We start from the raw sequence: 21410 nt of genomic DNA on the forward strand, positions 1-21410 counted from the left end.
GCGCCTGTTTTTACCCAGCCCAACATTTTTTCTTAGCCACTCCTACTCTTGGATCACTCACTCCCTTATCTCTTGGATCACTGCCGTATCTTAGACCTCGCTTCAGTCACTGTTGGATCACTGTGCTCTCTGTAGGATCACTCTCTTGGATCACTGTGCCCTCACTCCTGCATCACTACTCTCACTCATGCATCACTACTCACTCATATCACGATTCTCGCTGTCTTGAATCACTGTCTGGCTTCCTCTGTAATAGACTACGAGAACTGTCCAGATCATGAGAGAGTTGCCTTTGCACTGTGAGGGCTGTGGTCAGATTGTTGTGTGCCTTGTAGTAAAGGTCAAGGGCTGGGCCGGCATTGGTAACCATCTTTTAGTAGTAGGAGCAGCGGTGGTGGTGGTAGTGGTGATGGTGGTAGTAGTAGTAGTAGTAGTAGTAGTTGTTGTTGTTTTAATCCTAGGCTCGTATACGTACACGTAAACCCAGTGAAGTGCAGGCTGAAGTTGTCAGTGTTCTGTAGTCCACTATTATCCATTCTAGGGACAGGGAGGGAATTGAAAGACGTTTGTCCAATCAAGCATTAGAGCCGGCCAGCTATATCGTTGCCACCACGTGAAGGCGTACCTCTCGGGCACAGAATGTACTCATATATATACTCATACTCTTTATCTTAACTTCGCCACGATTTTCAACTTTTCTACTGCTCATTTCACGTAGGTCAGAACGGAGTAGAACAAAACTGTGGCCCTACATCCTTTCTGTAGCCCTTCATGACTAGCATCTTACCGCTAATCTCTTGTTTCTGGTCAGTATACAATGTGGAGGAAGCAATTTTAGGCGAAGTTAGAGTAAAAAGGGTATGCGTTGTCATGTATTATTATTAAAAACTACAAATGTCTCCACCAGCTTGGATTATAACGTCTGCCAGTGGTATCAAGAAAAACACGACACGATAGTGAAGGGCTGGTAGTGTCGTGGAGAGAGAGAGAGAATGTGGAGGAAGTAGGGGGAAGATGTCTAGTGTGCTGGAGAAAGGATGTGACAGTTGTGTTAATTGTATGGCACTGTGCTGTGTGTGTGTGTGTGTGTGTGTGTGTGGGTGTGGGTGTGGGTGTGTGTTTTGAGAGTTGGTGGGGCGGAAGTCTAGAGGGAAAGGGAAAGTCTGGGATAAACACAAAGACAGGGAAACCGTGTATATGTTAGGATGGTATCAGGGGGAGAGCAGTGGAGGGATAGGATGTTGGAAAGTGATAATGACGATAGCTTAATTGAGTGCAATGTTGAGAGGGATGAAGTGAGTGGCAAATTAGTGGTGAAATTAGAGAAACACACACACACACACACACACACACACACACACACACACACACACACACACACACACACACACACACACACACACACACACACACCACCCAGTTATTCTTTCATCTCGTGTTCCTGTCACTTTATTACGGCAGGAAGCGAGATTATGGAGCATTTAAGTTTCTCTCATTGTAGTGGTGATGACAGGCTTTCAAAAGTGTGGTGATTGGAGGGAAGTGTGATTGTGGAGAGAGAGAGAGAGAGCGGGAGGGGGGGGTTGTGGTGGTTGGGTATCGAGGAGGGTTGATACGGTGACAAGGATGTGATTGTGATGAAGTTTGTGATCCTGGTGATTAATATTGTGGTGGTTGTGATGGTGGTGGTGATGGTGGTGGTGGTGATGGTTGTATGTTGCTTTTGTTACATGCGACGGAGGACGCATGGTACATGAGAGCAACGGAAGCTTATTTTGCTGCTGCTGCGATGTTAATGGTGAAATATACCTTTAAGCCTGTGCCCCGCCCTCCTCACAACATGCACTCGTTCAGCCCATCCCGCCCACTCTTCCGCCCACCTCACCATTCATCCTCATGTGTTGTTTGTGGTGATAGGGTAGAAAGTAGGTAGGTAGGTAGGAAGGTAGGCAGGCAGGCAGGCATGTAGGTAGGTAGGTCTGTGCCGGCATATAAGTTGTGTGTGAGGGGGAGGTACACATTCCAATATATATATAAGATGATCGATGGTTTGACAGCGAGTGTTTTTTCATTTTGTCCTAAGGTAGTTATTTCTGAATTATTGATATAATTTACGTGTTATATATTTATAATTCCGTCTTTATACCTTATTGATACAAACAGCAGACATACACATTCTTAAACTGGAAAGTAGTTCCAAACACTTTGTCCTTTGAAAACAGAAATATGGAAAATTTCAAATACGGTGCTTTAAGGAGTAAATGTTGATGTGGAAACTGAGGTGGAATAATCTTGTAATAGAGAGCGTGTGTGTGTGTGTGTGTGTGTGTGTGTGTGTGTGTGTGTGTGTGTGTGTGTGTGTCTGTGTGTGTCTGTGTGTGTGTGTGTCTGTGTGTGTGTGTGTGTGTGTGTGTGTGTGTGTGATTGTGAACTGTATTGTTATTGTACTAACTTTCGAGATAATCTGGTATTCAGTGGATACAAAATAGAGTATGTACATGAATAGATAATCCCTTTACTGCAGTAACTTCCTTCAGACTAACACAACGGATTTAACTCAACACCTCCCTTCCTGTTTCTCCCATCTTTCCTGTCACTTTTTTACTCTTCTTTCCCTTTCAGTTGGCTTTAAATTGAGTGACAGGTGTAATGGTTTCCTGTAAGCCAGGAAACCATTTATAACGCGGGGTGGTAACCATATAACCTACCCATACATGTTCCCTACGTGTCAGCAGGTGGGTTGGTTGAGGATTAGTGCCCCTCCCCGTAAAACGACTAAGTCAAACGGCCACCCGTAACGGGATTATGGCGCCTGGCTATAGATAGATAGAGATAGATTTACGATTGATCAACACGGCATGGATAGCGTCGCTTGGCGGGGGTTTTTGCTGTGACGTGTTGCAGTATAACCGTTGCCTCACCACTTCCGCATCCTCTCACTCCATCCCATGACTGTACCGGCTTCACTGAACCTAAATATTTCGATCTTTGAACCTTCGTTACTCCTTTTCCTGACAGCTTTATTTTTGAATAGCTGTGGCACTTAAACCCTTTTATTTTTTTTTTCCCCCCTCATATTCTTACTGTCTTTGGCGATTTCATTCATCTTAGGGGACATTTTCGAACTGGTGGGGTTATGTGAAGCCTTCAGTAGTCTCGTCCCTGGAACAAGTTAACCTGAGGCTGAAGAAAAATCGTCTGGAGGCAGCACGAATGAAAAATCGAGTGAACGTGAAAAAAAAAAAATCATGTGTACGGTAGTTAGTTCATGCATTAGTCTGTTAAAAGGACGTCAGTAACATGCAGAAGAGGAGCAGGGTGAAGTATGTGGATTAAGGACGTCAGTAACATGCAGGAGAAGAGCAGGATGAAGTATGTGGACTAAAGCGTCAAGGAAGAGGTGCTGGGAAGCCTCATACTCTCTGGAAGATAAAGACCCCTGAATTAAGCATTGTATTCTCACTAGCTCAGTCCATTAGTTAGTAGTGACATAGGCGAGACCTGCCTTACCTCGAAACTTGGCAGTAGGACTTTTGATCTCCACATTATTATTATTATTATTATTATTATTATTATTATTAGCCTATGTTAATGTGACGGTCTACATTTCCGTGACTAGGCATATGATGTTTTTGCAAATGAACTGGCTATTCAGTGTCAACTTCTTTGTCATATTAACCGAGTATTATAAGTAATTATAGTAACGAATACCAGCAGTTATCACATTAACCATAAGAGTATCACGAAAAACACTAAATAAAATGAGTTTTGGTTGGTGATCATTTGGTTCGAGTACATGGGGGATACCTTTGTTAATCGTGATGGTGGTGGTGGAGAGAAGGGGGTTGGTGGTGGTGTTGATGCTGATGGTGGTGTTGGAGAAGGGTGGTGGTGGTAGTGCTGGTGGTGGTGGTGGTGGGGGTGTTGATGGTAGTAGTGGTGGACGCGAGGACGTGTTTGGTGGTAGTGGTGAAGGAAAAGTGGTGGTGATGGTGGAGAGAAGGGAACGTGGTGATGGTGTGGCAACAGTGACCTTTCCACCACAAACGTGACCCAAGCCTTACCCCCCCCCACACACACACACTTTTTCATCCACATTTTCCATTGACTATTTCGACAGGCAACACTACCATCAAATTTGCGTTTTACTGCGATACAGAATTTTCACCGTTCTTTGCTAGCTATAGTCTGTTTACCCTAATCTGGCTTAAAATTGCCATCTCCAGCATGAATCCGGAGTTGTATATTAACACTACAGTATGATGGTAGTCTGAGGTGCTGTGGAATGAACGTGGTGCTATTTTCTTTTTTCTGCCACTGTGCTTAGCGAAATAAACCTCAAATGTACGAAAATCAGAACCAAGTTTGGGTGAAATATAAGTACATTGCCTGGAGGAAATACACAGTTTGATTCCAGTATTACCTTTCTCCTCCGGGATTCCGAGTGTTGAGGGTTTAGGGGATGGGGAGAGGTGCCTTCTTTGCTATCCTTGTCTTATTCTAGAAGTTTAGTCACTTTTGGGAGCTGCTTGAAAGGTTCAGGTGGCCAGGTATTCTCATTTTGTTCTTAGATCAGTATTTTAAGTGCCATACGAGACTGTGTGTGTGTGTGTGTGTGTGTGTGTGTGTGTGTGTGTGTGTGTGTGTGTGTGTGTGTGTGTGTGTGTGCGTGCGCGCGCGCATATGCATCCATGCGTGCGTGCCGCGTGCAGTCCTCTACCGTAAAAACTATGATCATCGTGTCATTGAGTCGTAGCCAACCCGACCCAACCAAACCTTCAGAGAAATTACCAATATGCCGGGAATCGAACCCAGGACTCTCAGGTGAGAGTAGACTTGGCCTTCAGACGATCAACAGAACTGAAGTGTGGCCCTTGGGAAGGATTGAGTTTAATGCAGTTGAGTCCTTATCTGATCTAACCTGACAGCCCAGCCTGGTATATTTTACAAGTTGCCAATATGCAGTTCAGGAATATAACCACCATAAATGCATAGTATATCACCTAAGAATGCTAATGAACCCATAATCCCATTTGGAAATTGATATTTACATAGATAATTATAATTTCAATTATAATTTCACCAAAAACCATACCTCGGATCTACACTTGGCCAGCCTGTGTAAAAAATGCGTGCGTTCATACGTGTGTTTCTCTTTCCTTCGACTGCGCATGCATCTGCTAGGTCTGTTTCACCCACTTATAGACATACTTTTGGTCACATGATGGTATTCTACCAATCAATTTGAAGCACGATCTTTGATTCCTTGTGGGTGGAAAATTCAAATACTTCTTTATTTGGCTTCCGAAGAAATAAGACATGATCTGTGGACCAGGTGTAATATTGATTATTTACGCATTGTTAAGCATTTCCACTCGGAACCGGAGGAAGCCGTTGAGTTATTGAGAAAACTCTGTGTATTTTTTCTGGTAGTTTTGATGACATTTGAGTGATTTTGACCATTATTTTTGTCGGAAATGCTACATTTTGCCTCTTGATAATGAACTTTGAATAGATGAGGAGGTGAAATGAGGCATTTTCAACAGAAAGGAAGGCAAAAATCACTCAGATCACATCAAAAACCAACAGAGAAATATATATATACTGCACAACCTGGACCGTCGTATCTCTAAGGTAAGCATTCCTCTGTGGCGCGTTAAGTTAGGTTTGGTTAGTTTAGGTCTGTTTGATTAGGTTAACCGGTTGTGCAGTACCGGTATATTTTTCTGGTGGTTTTAGATGCGATTTCAGTTATTTTTTGCTTTCGTTTTCTGTCAGTTTGGTTAGGTTAGGTCAGGTCTGTTTGATTATGTTAACCATTTGTGCAGTATATTTTTCTGGTGGTTTTCGATGGGATTTGGGTGATTTTTGCCTTCATTTTCTGTCGGTTAGGTGCAGTATATTTTTCTGGTGGTTTTTGATGGGATTTGAGTGATTTTTGCTTTCATTTTCTGTTGGTTAGGTTAGGTTAGGTCAGGTCTGTTTGGTTAGGTTAACCAGTTGTGCAGTATATTTTTATGGTGGTTTTTGATGTGATTTGAGTGATTTTTACCTTCGTTTTCTGTCGAAAATGCTTCATTTCAAAACCTCATCCATTCAAAGTTTGTGATTGGAAGAGGCAAAATGAAGCATTTCCGACAAAAATGAAGGTCAGAATAACTCAGATCTCATCAGAAACTACCAGAAAAACATACTGCTCAACCTGGGGGGTGTAATGGCAGCTTGTTAAAATTTACCTCCAGCCCAACCAAATCTACTTCCCTCACCCAACCAGACAGCCTAACCCAACTCAGCATACCTAGCCCATAATAGTTCAATCCAGTCACCCCTACCCTACCCTACCCTACCCTGCACTACCCTACCCTACCCTACCCTACCCTACCCTGCACTACCCTACCCTGCACTACCCTACCCTGCACTACCCTACCCTGCACTACCCTACCCTGCACTACACTACACTACACTACACTACACTACACTACCCTCTTAGTCCAACCAAGTCCAACATAATACCCAAATTCAACGATCTAAGCCAAACCAAACCCAACTTAATTGAACCCAACCCAACCCAGCCATTCCTAATTGTGATGTCTCTTTCACAGGCAACAAGAACTGGCTGCATCCGCCGGAGACGCTGCAGAAGGGTCACATTGCTTACTTGGTCAAGGTAGGTGACGGTTGGCACTGTTTCTTCATTGTTGGTGCAACCTTTCAGTGTTGGCACTTCCTTCATTGTTGGCACTGTTCTCAGTAGGTGCTGTCCACTTACTGTTGGCACTTCCTTCATTGCTAGCACTGTCACTTCATTGTTGTCATTGTCCCTTCTCTGTTGGCAGCCCTCTTAACCTCAAGCTGTCCCTCCCTCACTACAAACATTCTCCCATCACCTCACTGTAAGCACTCTTCCTCACCTTTCACTGTTGGCACTGTCCCCCCCCTTACCTCACACTGTTGGCACTGTTCCCCTTTTACCTCTCACTGTTGGCATTTCCCCCCTTCATCTCACACTGTTGGCACTGTCCCCTCCCTTACCTCTCACTGTTGGCACTGTCCCCTCTTTACCTCACACTGTTGGCACTGGCTCCCCTTACCTCTCACAGTTGGCACTGTCCTTGCCATACCTCTCTGTTGGCACTGTCCCTCCCTTACCTCTCACTGTTGGAACACCCTGCCTTCCCTCTCACTGTTGGCACTGTCCCTCCCTTCCCTCTCACTGTTGGCACTGTCCCTCCCTTCCCTCTCACTGTTGGCACTGTCCCTCCCTTACCTCTCACTGTTGGAACACCCTGCCTTCCCTCTCACTGTTGGAACACCCTGCCTTCCCTCTCACTGTTGGTACTGTCCCTCCCTTCCCTCTCACTGTTGGCACTGTCCCTCCCTTACCTCTCACTGTTGGAACACCCTGCCTTCCCTCTCACTGTTGGCACTGTCCCTCCCTTACCTCTCACTGTTGGCACTGTCCCTCCCTTACCTCTCACTGTTGGAACACCCTGCCTTCCCTCTCACTGTTGGCACTGTCCCTCCCTTCCCTCTCACTGTTGGCACTGTCCCTCCCTTCCCTCTCACTGTTGGAACACCCTGCCTTCCCTCTCACTGTTGGCACTGTCCCTCCCTTCCCTCTCACTGTTGGCACTGTTCCTCCCTTCCCTCTCACTGTTGGCACTGTCCCTCCCTTCCCTCTCACTGTTGGAACACCCTGCCTTCCCTGTCACTGTTGGCATTGTCCTTCCCTTACCTCTTACTGTTGTCATTGTTCCCTCCCTCACCACTCACTTGTTACTGTCCCTTCATCGTTGTCACTGCTCCCTCCATCTCACTTTTCCCCCTCTCACCTCTCAGCCTCTTCCCTTACCTCTTACTGTTGTCACTGTTCCTTCACTGTTGCACTGCCCCCATCACCGCTCACTGTTGTCATTGTCCCTTCAATGTGTTTGCCCTCCCCTCCCTTGCTACTGTCGCTTTCTTCTGATGCTCATTCTCAGAACGTCAGTATATTGAACAGTCCTGGGTGGAAGTGAGGAATGTAAAGAGTGTGCAGTAATATAATCAGTTTTTACTTGCCAGTGATCCCTAACTCCTCTAAGTTTAGTTGATGGCCAAGTGTAGTCAGACTGGAGGATAAAATTTGAATGGTAACCAAGGAGACTCATTTCTAAGTGTAGTGAGAATGGAGGATAAATTTGGTTAGTAACCAAGGAGACTCAGTCCTGCCAAATAACTAAGGCTCACCAAATTTTCATGAAGCCACAGCTTAGTATTCAAGTTGCAAGAGTGACCCATGCCCCTCAGATGAAAACAAGCCAGATATAGTGTCGTTGTATACAGGCAGGACCAGTTTTGTTGGAAACTTCTGACCACTTTTTAGACAGACAGTATGATCTTTTGACCTTGAGAGTTTTATTTAAATCAATTTGGTAATTCTGGGGCAGTGAAGTACCACAATATCAGTCACTTTTAGTTTTGTTCATTATAGTCTGTTTCACTCCTGTCAGATCAGGCTCTTTTGTAAAATGAGGTATCCTTTAGTAATTATTATTATAATTAATATTATTGTTATCATAAGTAAGGATCCATAACCCTTTTTCAACTGAGGTGACGACCCGTTGTTGTCAGGTTAGGGGATGATTTGACTCATAACCAGAGAAACCCATCTTTCCTCTTAACTAAGAATAATTCACTTTCACTCAACCATGACATTTGAGTGGCCTAGTTCCTTCTGGTGACAATATACTGCTGTAGTTGGTGGGAAAATCCTGATAGATTTTGGTAGTTTACTTTTATTTATCCATCCATCATCCAATCCTACGTTGCCACATGAGGAGCGTAGGAGCCCGGGGCTAGGCAGTTGGTCCTGACATTTAAGATGAGAGTGACCAACCTCACTCATCCCTGAGTGGCATTACGTGAGCAGTAAACCACAACCACCCCTTGGATATAAACCTTCACAGGCTCAGTCCGATTGGAGCACAATAATTATCCACCAAACCACCAGGCGCCAAAATTTGGTTATATGGTTACTATCCAGCGTAGTAAATAGTTTCCTGGTGTACAGGAATATTAATGTAGAGTCACCCATAGGCAGAAGAAAGAGGAAAGAATGAAGGAATGAAAGACAGAAGTGGGAGTGTAAAGTCACCCGTAGGCAGAAGGGCGAGGAAAGAATGAAGGAAAGAAAGATAGAAGATGATGGAAGGAAAGAAGGATGGAGGAGAGGACAGGGCAGACACCCGAGAGCAGCACTACATTGAGTGAGTGGATGGTGAGTGCCCCCACCTACCACATTTATTTATTTATTTATTTTCAAGTATACAAAAGTCCATTGGGAATTTTTATTTTGTTCGCTTCATTTTTAGGACCAAATACTTGTCCTGTTGCTGTTGTATGTTTGTAAATTTATCTTAAAACATTTTCTTCACGAGTGTTGCTGGGGAAAAAAATGGTAAAACCTAAATGGAAATTATGCCATACATTAGTTCATAGTGGAAAAGTTGCATAAGAAATCAGTTCATGATCCTCTAAATACTGGAAACAGTATTTAGCTCCTCACAGTGCTCAGAGGAACACAGTTACCTTCTGATAGCATTTTGGTAGCTTCCCAGATAGTGACAACCTTCCACTAACCTGTCAGGCCATGGGGAGGAACAGCAGGAACATGTATTGGCCAAAACACAGTAAAACGACACAGCTCTGCAGTTATAAATATTTTTGGGATTTCAGCTCAGTGAGTTGAGATTTCATTGCGCTTCATTGTCATTGATTATACTCTGTGTCAGCCAACTTTCTCCGAGATTCACACTCAACAGTTGCTTCATATTGCCTGATGTAAGTAAGTGATATATGTCACACACTATGTTCATATTTATTCATAAATTTCCTCATGGTCTTTTACAAGTCTCAGATGATGACTGAAAGGTTGCATCTGTATGGACAGGTTGGGTGGCATGCAGTATAGCAAAGCATAAGGAACTGTTAGAGTTGGCTGTATGTCTGTTAATGTATATGCTTTTTGTGTGACAGTTCCTGGGTAGTACAGAGGTGGACCAACCCAAGGGCATTGAGGTGGTGAAGGAGGGCATCAGGAAGCTCAAGTTCACACAGCAGCTGAAGAAGGCTGAAGGCAGTAAGACTCCCAAGGTTGAGCTCACAGTCTCCATTGATGGCGTTGCAATACACGAGCCCAAAACCAAGGTTGGTACAGACTTGAGATGGTGTTGAAAGGAAACAGTGAGTGATAATGGCATGCGTGTGTGTGTGTGTGTGTGTGTGTGTGTGTGCGTGTGCGCGTGTGCGCGTGCGTACGTGCGTGCATGCGTGATTGCATACATTTTTGTACATTCTTTCATGTACTATGTAGCTAATTTTGTCCTAGTTTGGATTTTGGATTAATATTTTAAGCGATCCTTGGTTACAATTACAGTACTACTGTATCGTCAACAGTAAAACTAGTTACACTGACAGATCCCAAATACAGTTTAGTTTACAGTGGTGTTGCACAGATAAAGTATGTCATACTACAGTGTGATGTTGGAGGTCAAGATGGGTTACCTTTATGGTATGGAGGTTTGATCACTGTGAGTGATAGGTAAAAGAATGGAATTCTTTTACAGTAGACTATACTGTATTTCAGAAAGCGAGAGGACCTGTATGGATTTCTTGAATTTGAGATTTTATAACCATCCTTTGTATCGTATTATTTATAAAGGCTACAACATGCATGCATGCATCAGCAGCCTAATGGCAGCTCTCCATGGTCCCTGATCTTTGCATCCTTACACCATGAAAATCTGTCTGGTGGTCCAGTGGTCAAAGGGTGCGTGTTGGTGCAATAGCAGTGTCGTATGTACTGGATGAAATTGGTAATAGATGGCTGGAAGTTCATTCTATCGTGCAGCGCTGCCAGTACCAGTACTTGTGTCCGACACTTGGCATGCCCTTAATTGTCCTGGGGTGGGATTCTCAAGCATATTTATAATCTAACCCATGTTATACAGTAATAAGATTCAGATTTGCACGAAGAAAACAAGATGGGAAATTTCGTAACTCTTCATTCTTTGTCCTTTCTGCACAAACAGAAATCACTTCTTTAATGTGATTTGTTATTGCAGAAAGGACAAAAGACATGGAAAGATTCTGCAGTCTTTGTCTTTCTTGCAAATCCAATTCAGAGTTATGTTAGGCAACTAATTGTAAGCTTGTTTATGATCTTGGTCCAGGATTACAGTAGTGTAGCATGGCGTCTCTGTGCTGTGATGGTTAATGTGGACCTACAGTACTTTTATTCTATTCTGGCAAAGACCCTTAACCCCATTTTGATCAGTTGACTGCCAGGAGTAGTCATATTGAAGTTCAATTTAACTGGCAACCAAGGAGACTCATTACTACCTGATAACTAAATGCATCATATTTCAAGTATCTAAGTAAACATGACTATTTAAATTGTTGGAGCTGCCTGATAGTCAGAGGAAACCAATCCCCCCCACACCCCACCCCCAACCTTCTAAACTCAAGCCTTAATGAAGCCTCACCATGACTGATGTGGGTGGCAAGGGGATTGTGAAGACGGCATCATGTTCTAGTGCTCGGTGTGACACATGACCTTGAGCAATCACTGACTTGGGCCACTTTTTTACATGTCCTTGTTGAAGATTTCCTTCATGCCCACATCTTTATCCCAACCAATGCCCTTTTACCGTCATCTTTATCCCAGCAAATGTCCTTTTACTCTCACCTTTATCCCAGCCAATGTTCTTTTACCATTAGAAACACAGGTAGTTGAAGTACAGTGTGAACTTTTGTCAGTTGCATCTCTTCCAAATTATAGTACTATCCAGGAAGGTGAAAGGATGGCATTTATACCGATACATTTGCATTAAATAGACATACTGTACTGTATAAGGGATTTCCAAAATGGAGATTGACTTGTTCACTGTCACTTTTCTTTGTTTTGTGAACCTGTACATTGCCAAGGTTAACCACTTTAGGAAGACTGCTACAGGGAGAGTACTTCTTTTGATTTCGGGCTCTAAGTACATTTTCCCTTACCGGTTTTTGTTTCATGCTATGTAGGTATGTACAGGTATAGAGAGAGAGAGAGCGAGAGAGAGGGGTAGGGGGGGTGAGTTGGGAGCAGGGCATTGAAATGGCGGGGGACAGGGTGACGTGGAGGCGATTTGTTTGTGGCCACCCCGTAAGGGATTAAGGTCATCTGGAAATATATATATATACATATATATATATATACACACACACACACAGTATATAAGCATATCCAGGCACAGTGTGACTAATGGTATGTTTTTGACTTACAGAAAAACTTGCATCAGTACCCTTTACACCGGATCAGCTACTGTGCGGATGACAAGGCGGAGAAACGTTTCTTTAGCTTCATTGCCAAGGAGGCGGACTCAGACAAACACACTTGTTTTGTTTTTGTCAGTGATAAATTGGTAAGTTGTACAATGATATGATACTGTTTTTACTCTGACTTTGCCTAAAATTGCCCTCTCTCCATGTTGAATGCTGAGTTGTATTAAGAGATACAATGGAATATGGTGCTAGTCATTAAGGATTGTGTAATGGATATAGGGCTGTAGTCTTGTCTTTCTGCCATTGAGCTGCAGGAAATCAGCCGCAGGAAAATGCAACACTAGGACAGGTTAAGGTAAAAACAGTACAGAATACAGTATAGTACAGGATTTTATATTTAAAAGTAACCTCACTTCAGGGAGTGTCTTTTATTCTCATTTCATCTACCCAAATCATACTTCTTCATTAGTAAAAGGTGCCACATTTCTTTGATTAAAAAAAAAAAATCATTTTAACATTTCCACTACAACAGCATAATATCATATTGTATTTTGGAAAGATATCGAGAGGGGAAGGAGTTAATGAAGGCTATATCTAACCTCTCTGGTTCAGAATCTATCCAGAAACCGAATTAATTGTCAAATACTGTGCCACAATTGCAAGAATAAAATACAAAATGCATAAAAAATTAGGTAAATTGTTTAAAATGGTTGCTCAGAAGTGTTCATAGTATCTGATGTTGTTATAGGCAGATGTTAATACAGTAGTCTATTTACAATATACAATTAAAGTAACAAAAATTAAAAACAAAATGGTAACTTCTAGTATGAGTGAATTCTCATGTGCTGGATAATGCAGTACAGTAACTCAGTTTACATGTACAACACATGGTCTTGCTAGTAGTAGGAGTTACAACCCTAGGCTCATCTGAACATGAACACATGGACTGCACATGGAGGTTGCTCTCCACCCGCAGTTCACCATCCTTGTTCTGGGGGACAGGGAGAGCTGGTGAATGTTTGTATAACCAGGCAGCTCTGCCATCTAGCTATGTCAGTGCCACCAAATGAATGCACCCCTATTCAGTATCAATACATACAATAAGTTCTCATGATAATTCTGAATATACACACATGTACTGTAAATATTAGCCTGAGTATGTATATGTAGTGCAAAAATATCCTCAAGTACGGTACCCTTCACCCATCAGGCAGAAGAGATCACTTTGACCATAGGACAGGCATTTGATCTGGCATACCGTCGCTTCGTGGAGACATCCGGGAGGGAGGTGGAGATGAGACGCCAGTTGCTACTCCTCCAGAAACAAGTAGAAGGCTTACAGGTGGAGAACAACACCCTCAAGACACGCATCACACAGCTAGCAACACTCAAGAACAGGCCTGATGTGGAGGAATATATGAAGGAGAATAATGTAAGGCAGGCACCTAGTTCTCTTAGTTTGCATTATTGAATTCTTTGTCCATCATCAAACCCAGTATTGTCGTATCAGGTGTACAAGGATCCAGGGCTAGGGTACTTATTCAAATACTTAAGGTGAGTGTCCAGGTGCCTGCCCCAATAATCTCTCAGAAATAGATTCTTATGGGCCATGTCTGGTTGGAGCTCTCTACTGGACTCATAAGGTAACATAACTGACTAGTCTAGTCCTGGGCCTTTATGCTCTTGATGGGGCAATAGTGGATTGGATAATGGGTGGATCATTAATTTTACATGAAAATGTTTTTCAGTCAGATACAGTGACTGATGATGATGCAGCATGTTTTTCCTTTGGACATAGATTTAATAATCCATTCCTGAGACCATGCAGTTGTCCTGTGTGCCACACACCACATATCACCATTTTGGTACCAATATCCATTGATCATATTGAGTACATGCAAGGGCTGTCTCTGGTGTAATGCCATTGCTGCAGTGTTTTTATGATATGGCTGTGGGTCATGGTAGATTAATGAAGCCAGCTTTAAGGAAATTCATGTAATCGGAGTGTTCCTTTTTGCAGACTTGGATTGAACTCATGTCAGTTCAGAAAACAGATCAGTATCCCAACCACTTTACCAATACCTCCTCAATTTTTTAAGTTATGATCTGGTATTGTGTTTCAAGCATGGGAGGAGTGGAAGTGGTAACATTGAGGAATGTGTGGAATTGCATAAAGTGGATAGGATAAGAAACTAACATGATTAAAGGAAGGGAAGGCTGTTGATATTTGGGTAGAAGTGTGTGCTAATGGACGGACTGTAAACAGGATGGTGAGGAGGCCATATGTAAGGAAAACTTAGTAAGCAAAAAGGTGGATGGATATAATAAATGAGTATGTGAGAGAGGTATGGAGGTTGATGAGGCTATGGGATCAGCAGAGGATAGAGTATAACCTGTGTTGAGCTGTAGACCTCATGTGAGGCACAATGAAGGTCCGTGTGAACCAAGCTACAAGTCTGACATAAGGTATAATTTACATTAGTTATAACACGGTGACTTAGGGGAAGTAAACCACCTTACAAAGAATTGGCCCAGCAGGGTTAACTATGTATGGAGGAGCACCCCCCCCCCTCTCTTTTTATATAGTCGACAGATTCACTGTGTGTGTGTGTGTCTGTGGAGGGGGGGGGTAGTGAAGCACATCTGTAAAGAAAAATGAAAGAAAAAAAGGTGCAGATGGTTAAGCTTGTGAGGTGAAATGGGATTCAAGGGATTTGAATGAAATGGGATTCAAGGGATTTGAATGTATGAAAGATTGTCTGGGGCATTTTTAACGAGCATGCTGTCAATACTGTCCTTGTTTTTGGATATTATCTGATTCCCTTTATTGCTGGGAAAAAATGGTCAGGATGATTATGATACAGCATTACAATACATACCCTTGATAAATAAACCCTTTGAAAATGGTACTTGTACATTGTATTTAATCACTGCAGTTCCATGCTTCCACTGGGTTCATCTCACAGTGATGAGTAGCTAACAACAACTGCATGGTAGAACGCCAAAGACATGACAGTAGTTGCTGATTTACACCAGTGTTTTACATTTGCTGTCGGCAGTTTTGTTTTATTTGTGCCTTCCTCTGGTCTGTGTACTTAGTCATTTGTATTGACTCAAGATCTCAGATCTGTTGATGCTGAATGGTGAGAGCAGCACTGACCCTGAGCCATCCACCCCAACTGCAACCACTGGGCTCAGTTCACCACCACCACTGCCGCCCAGGACTTCACCACCACAAGATGTAGAACAGAACCTCATTGAGTAGGTTATGACAGGTTTTGAGTACAGTACAGTATACTGCATGAATGTGTTTCCCATCAGCTTATGTTAACATTTTATTATCTCTTATTATCCAGTGTGTTTCTCTTTCTCTTTAGTAGCTGCTGTTAAGGTAGACATGCATTACTGCATTGTACTCTGTCTTTGTGGACCTTGAAGACCTGAGATAGAAAAACAAGACTGCAAGAAAAGTGTGAGAGAAATGGATTATTGTTCTTTCTTTCCTTAATTCTTCCTGTTCCTTCTGCCTGTGGGTGACTACACTGGGTAACGAGCCTAATGGTTTCCTGTACACCAAGAAACCATTTACTGCACTGGTTGGTAACCATAAAACCAAATTATGGTGCCTGGTGGTTTAATGGGTAATTAAGGCACTCCAATCGGATTCAGGTGGTGCAGGTCAATATCCAAGGGGTGGTTGGGGTTTATTGCTCCCGTAATGCTACTCGGGGATGAGTGAGGATGATCACTCTCATCTTAAATGTCAGGACCAACTTGTCTAGCCCTGGACTCCTACTCTCCTCATGAGGCAACATTGGATGATGGATGGATGAATGAGTGAGTAAAACTGGCAGTTAAGGGAAAAATTATGTGAAGAATAAAGTTATACCCTGGTTTAACAATGCAATTGGTCAAGTACAAACCCATCGCTAGGCAAGGTATCGTATGTTGGGGTAGATTTAACATTTAAAGTACTGTATTGGGATGTGTTTTTTGAGCCTTGGGTTTTCCTCCAAACCAAGTCCTAAATCGACCCAAGTGAGTCCAAAAACATTTCTAGCTAACCCAAACCCCCAAATAGCTTTAAAACAAGCTAAACTGAGCCTAAAAGCAGTTTATAATCCACCTAAATCCAAAGATCTGTCTATCTATTGCCAGACGCCATAATCCCGTACGGGGTGGCCAGTTGACTTTGAGTTATTTGTTTTACAGGGAGGGGCACTAACCCTCCACCAACCCACTTGACACGTAGGGAGCACGTATGGTTTGGGTATATGGTTACCACCCAGCGTTTTAAATGGTTTCTTGGCCTAAAGGAAACCATTTGGCTTATCACTCAATGTAAAGCCACCTGTAACGGAAAGAGAAGCATTAAGTAGTGACAGGAAAGATGGGAGAAATAGGAAGAGAGGAGGGCAAATCTGAAAATCGTACAAAATATCAGGAATATATCAGACTTAGTAAACTGTACCCCAGAATGACCATGTTACCCCATCTTTGACTAAAGCACATTAATCTGCATCTAAAAACAGTTTATAAATCAACCTAAACACAAACTTTAAGTTTAAAATATCGTCAAAATCAGTTAAAAAAAAAAAATCGCCATACCGGGGTTTGGCCATTGTTCGATGGGGTATGGTGGCATTTCTACCCCCATTGCTATGCCGGGGTATCAGTGTATAGGGGTGTCATATCTTGGGGTCTGCCAGTACTCTGTTGATATACTGTAGTTCATCAAGGGGGTGTCTTGAGCCCATTCTTGTTGATTTTTGTGCTTCTTTTATCAGATCAGGATTGCCTTGGGAATAACTATGCTGATGACATAGTGCTGAATGCTGATAGTTTGATATTTTGCTAACTATGGCCACTGAGGAATGTATGTGGAGTACAGAGGGTGGATAAGATATGAAATAATGTGATTCGTGAAAGATGTGGAGTGAGGAAATCTGTGGACACCAGAATCAGAGTGTACTGAGATGGTATGATCATATTGAGAGAATGGATAATAATAGCGTGGTGAAAAAGGTACACCTGAGCGAATTTGAAGGTGGGAGGAGGCGAGGTAAGCCAAGGAGAAGGTGGAGAAATATGGTGGATGAGTGTGTGAGGAAGAGAGGTTTGGAAGTCGCTGAGGCTAGGGAACTGACAAGAGATCGAGCTGGCCGGATGAGTGTTATGAGGAGAAGTACATGATCAGGGATTTAGGACCCCTTTTTAACGTGGCAGCGTCCAGATTGACTCAGTTGGATACGTTTATGTGAAGCTACAGAACGTGGTGAATGTTTTTGGCGTATCCGAGAGTCAGGAACCTGGGGGGCTTGAATGATGAGTGAATGGAAGTGTGGCCTATTGGATTGGGCAGATTTGGGCTTTCTGGACATTGCTACGTCTCACCCTGCCCTAGGGTGGGAAAGGAGGTCCGGATGATGATGATGGCTGTTTATTTATCATGTAACCCTAGCGGTGCTGATCATCATAATATTTAGAACATGAATTCCAAACAATGTTAAGTTGCATTCATCCATCCATCCATCATCCAATTTTACGGTGCCCCATGAGGAGCATAGAAGCCCGGGGCTAGGCAAGCATTCATTTTGTATTTTCTGTATCCCCCCCATTATCATTTCTGTTTTTTGGTTCCAGTGACATCTTCTCAGCCCCTAATGGAACTGAGGATGATGATTTCAACCCACGAGCAGAAGAGTCGGCTTCCACTCTAGTCAATGGGACATCCAGCCACGGCGATGATGACGACTTTGACCCCCGTGCAGAGGAAAGGCAGCCCCCACCCTCAGTTGCTCCCCCTGTCTCAGCACCACCCACCAGGCCACCACCAGATCTCAATGGCTTCTCAACCCCACCACCTCTGGGTAAGTTAAGGCTGTCTTCTCACCAGATGACCACTGGATGCAGGCAGGTGCGAGTGAAAAAGTGTGTGGGTTACCATTGACAGATCCAGGGGTGCTTCTTATCCTGTCCAGACCACACCCCAACTTTTATCACACTGAGGATTAATATACAGTACTATATTTAGACTGCATGTTTGAGTAAAATGTTTATTTCTCTCATATAAATGTCATGCAAACAAGCCTTGGTTGACAAACATTACTTTGATGGCTGAGAGAAAGCAGATGCCTTACTCTGGAAAGGGATATGAGTAGTACCTTAGAAATTTTCCTGGATCCACCCCTGGCTGCCGTGATGCAGAACTCATACCCGCAATCAACCACTCCAAAAAATATCTGGCATGAATGCAGCCATAGGATTGGTTTTACTGTATTTTTTCTAACCTGAAGAAGACCCCTTGCCAGTTTCAGCACAGATGGTGGCCATGTGTAGCCAGGTAGAAGTGTCAGTTTGACTTGTAGCTAGGGAGACTCATTCCTACCATGTGACCAATACTTCTCAATTTTAATACAGCAGTGGCTGAATTGGTAGAGAGGCGGCCTGTAGTCCTACTGGACCCAGGATCAAATCCCGGCTGGGGCAGGGAACAGTTTAAGGATTTGAGATTCATTAAAGGGCAGGCTTTACTGATCTACCAGAAGATCCGTTGACAAGTCGTAAAAATTCCCCTGCTAATACCATTACACCAAACCTGTATGAGACAGCCCTAGCATGTATTCAATATGGACCATGGGTGTTAGTGCCTAAGTGGTGACATGTGGTGTGTAGGAGGATTACTGGACCTTGGGATAGGCCCTGAAGCATTTGCCCAGCGTCAGACACATAAGAAATAGAAGGAGAGAGAGAGAGAGGAAAAAAAAATCACAGTGCAGGAGTTGCACAGAGTTCTGTCAGATGAAAACAAAGTAACTATAGGGCAGTGACAAGAAGAACCATCCTTGTCACAAAAGTGAAGTTGAGCCATTACTACAGTTATTTTAGTGGTAGGTGGGGGTGCTCACCATCCACTCACTCAATATATTGCTGCTCTTGGGTGGCTGCCCTTTCCTCCCTTCCTTCCATCTTCCTCTGTCTTTCTTTCCTTCTCTCTGTCCTCTTCCTTCAGTCTATGGGTGACTCTGCACTGAGTGACAAGCCAAATGGTTTCCTGTGCACCAGATAACCATTTACTACGCTGGGTGGTAACCATATAAGCAAACTATGACGCCAGGTGGTTTAGTGTCTAATTTAGGCGCTCCAACCAGACTGAGCCTGGGTCCAAGGGGTGGTCAGGGTTTATTGCTTCCATAATGCCACTTGGGGATGTGTGAGGCTGGTCACTCATCTTAAATGTCAGGACCAACATGCCTAGCTCCGGGCTCCTACGCTTCTCTTAGGGAAACACTGGATTAGATGATGTATGTATTCTTGCCACTGTTGGACAGTTTTAATTAGATTAGAAGAGACTGACTTAAGTTAATGCATTAGATACTGCCTATCTATATCCTCCAGTTCAGAAAAACTTCTCCATCCATCCATCCATCATCCTATGTTGCCCCATGAGGAGCGTAGGAGCCCAGGGCTAGGCAAGTTGGTTCTAACATTGAACATGAGAGTGACCAGCATCACTCATCACTCAGTGGCATTACATGAGCAATAAACCCCAATCACCCCGTGGATATAAATCTGCACCGGTTCAATCTGATTGGAGCACCTTAATTACCCACTAAACCATCAAGTGCCACAATTTGGTTATATGGTTACCACCCAGTGTAGTAAATGGTTTCCTGATGTACAGGAAACCATTCTGCTTGTCACTTAGTGTAGTCTGCCATAGACAGGAGGAGGAGGAAAGAATGAAGGAAAAATAGATAAAAAGAGGAAGGCAGGAAAGAGGGAAGAGGGGAATGGGCAGGCACCTGACAGCAGCACTACATCAAGTGACTGGATGGTGAGTGCCCCCACCTACCACTGGAAACAGTTGTGATATATGATACACACATTTGACCCACAGTTACATATTTTTATTTGATGGCAGTATGAAACAAAATACAAAAAGTCAAGAGTTGGCTGGTGTTGGACTTGAGTTCATTAGTGTTGAGATGAGAAAGGGTAAACTGAAATGGTTTGGGCATGTGGACAGGACAGAGGATGACAACTAGGTGTCTATTGTGAAAGGTGGGACTGTTGAGGGTAGAGTTATGAGGCATATTGGGGGGGGGGGGATGAGGCCATACAGTGTGACCACAGGGATAAGGGACTAAATAGAGTGGTTGCTAGGGATCAAGCAGCATGGAGAGCCACCATTAGGTGACCAAGACCAATGTGTGGAAGCATGTTGGAGCCTTGATAAACAAAATCATAATGACAGGAAGGAATCTCTGATGTTTGAGGAATAATTAGAAAGAAGGATGGATGGATGGTAGGTTGTACACCCCATTCGGGGATTCATGGTGAACATGTACTTAAATAAAATAGTACTTTTCCCCCAGATTTTTAATAATCCACTTCTCTGGTTTTCAGTGCCACCACCTCGCCCTGCAAGACCTCATGAGCAGACCCTGCAGCTGAATGGCCTAAGTGAGGACATTTTTTCTGCTCCAGCTGATCCCTTTGGTTCCCCTGCCTTTGCCCCCACCACCACCCAGACACCAGATGCACTTGCACAGTTTATTGAAATGAAGGTAAGTAGGTGGTGATGGAAGGAAGTCTAGCCAACATCTTGTATTGTAAGTTGTTATAGTCTCCTTTATTTTTATATAGTTTTTTGCCGTCAAGAAAAAAAAAAAATGTTCCCACATGAGAGATCTGTAACCCATACTGTTGATGTGGTGACTGTGGCTTTGAGATCCATGCAACCATGACTTAGTGAGTTGTGTGTTGCCCAGTTTTGCCACATGAAAACAAACTGACACAGATTTCCATTGCTGCTGGGAAAGCTGATTTACCTGTTTCCTCCGATTTACAGTATCTGTTGTATAGAAAAAATGGTAAAATAATCCCTGATATTAGATAAGAGAGAGAAGAGTAGTCAGGGAGAGAAACTGAAAGTCAAGAAGCTGAGGATCAAAGAAATGGCAGATGAATACAGGGCCAAAGTAGAGGAGGAGTTAGCATCATTGAATTGGAATGAAATGGGTCTGGACAGCATGTGGAATGCAAATTGGGATAGCTTAGTTAGGAATGCTAAAGTAGTGTGTGGTGTGCCAAGGGTAACA

General features: G+C 43.3%; 1 protein-coding gene across 4 annotated transcripts in view; it reads left to right on the forward strand.

Moving 5' to 3' along the window:
* Window positions 1-21410, forward strand: part of ced-6 (PTB domain-containing adapter protein ced-6) — a 102087-nt gene that overhangs the window by 68250 nt on the left and 12427 nt on the right. For all 4 annotated transcript variants that reach the window (XM_080269912.1, XM_080269911.1, XM_080269910.1 and 1 more), the window contains 7 exons: window positions 6603-6667; window positions 10018-10188; window positions 12309-12446; window positions 13517-13738; window positions 15425-15567; window positions 17950-18176; window positions 20716-20876. In XM_080269912.1, the coding sequence (XP_080126038.1) occupies window positions 6603-6667; window positions 10018-10188; window positions 12309-12446; window positions 13517-13738; window positions 15425-15567; window positions 17950-18176; window positions 20716-20876 (1127 nt within the window). The remainder of the gene's footprint in view (window positions 1-6602; window positions 6668-10017; window positions 10189-12308; window positions 12447-13516; window positions 13739-15424; window positions 15568-17949; window positions 18177-20715; window positions 20877-21410) is intronic.

This window comes from Coenobita brevimanus, chromosome 38 (assembly GCF_032717465.1).
Source record: "Coenobita brevimanus isolate Jiangsu-jjx chromosome 38, ASM3271746v2, whole genome shotgun sequence".
Classification (NCBI taxonomy): Eukaryota; Metazoa; Arthropoda; class Malacostraca; order Decapoda; family Coenobitidae; genus Coenobita; species Coenobita brevimanus.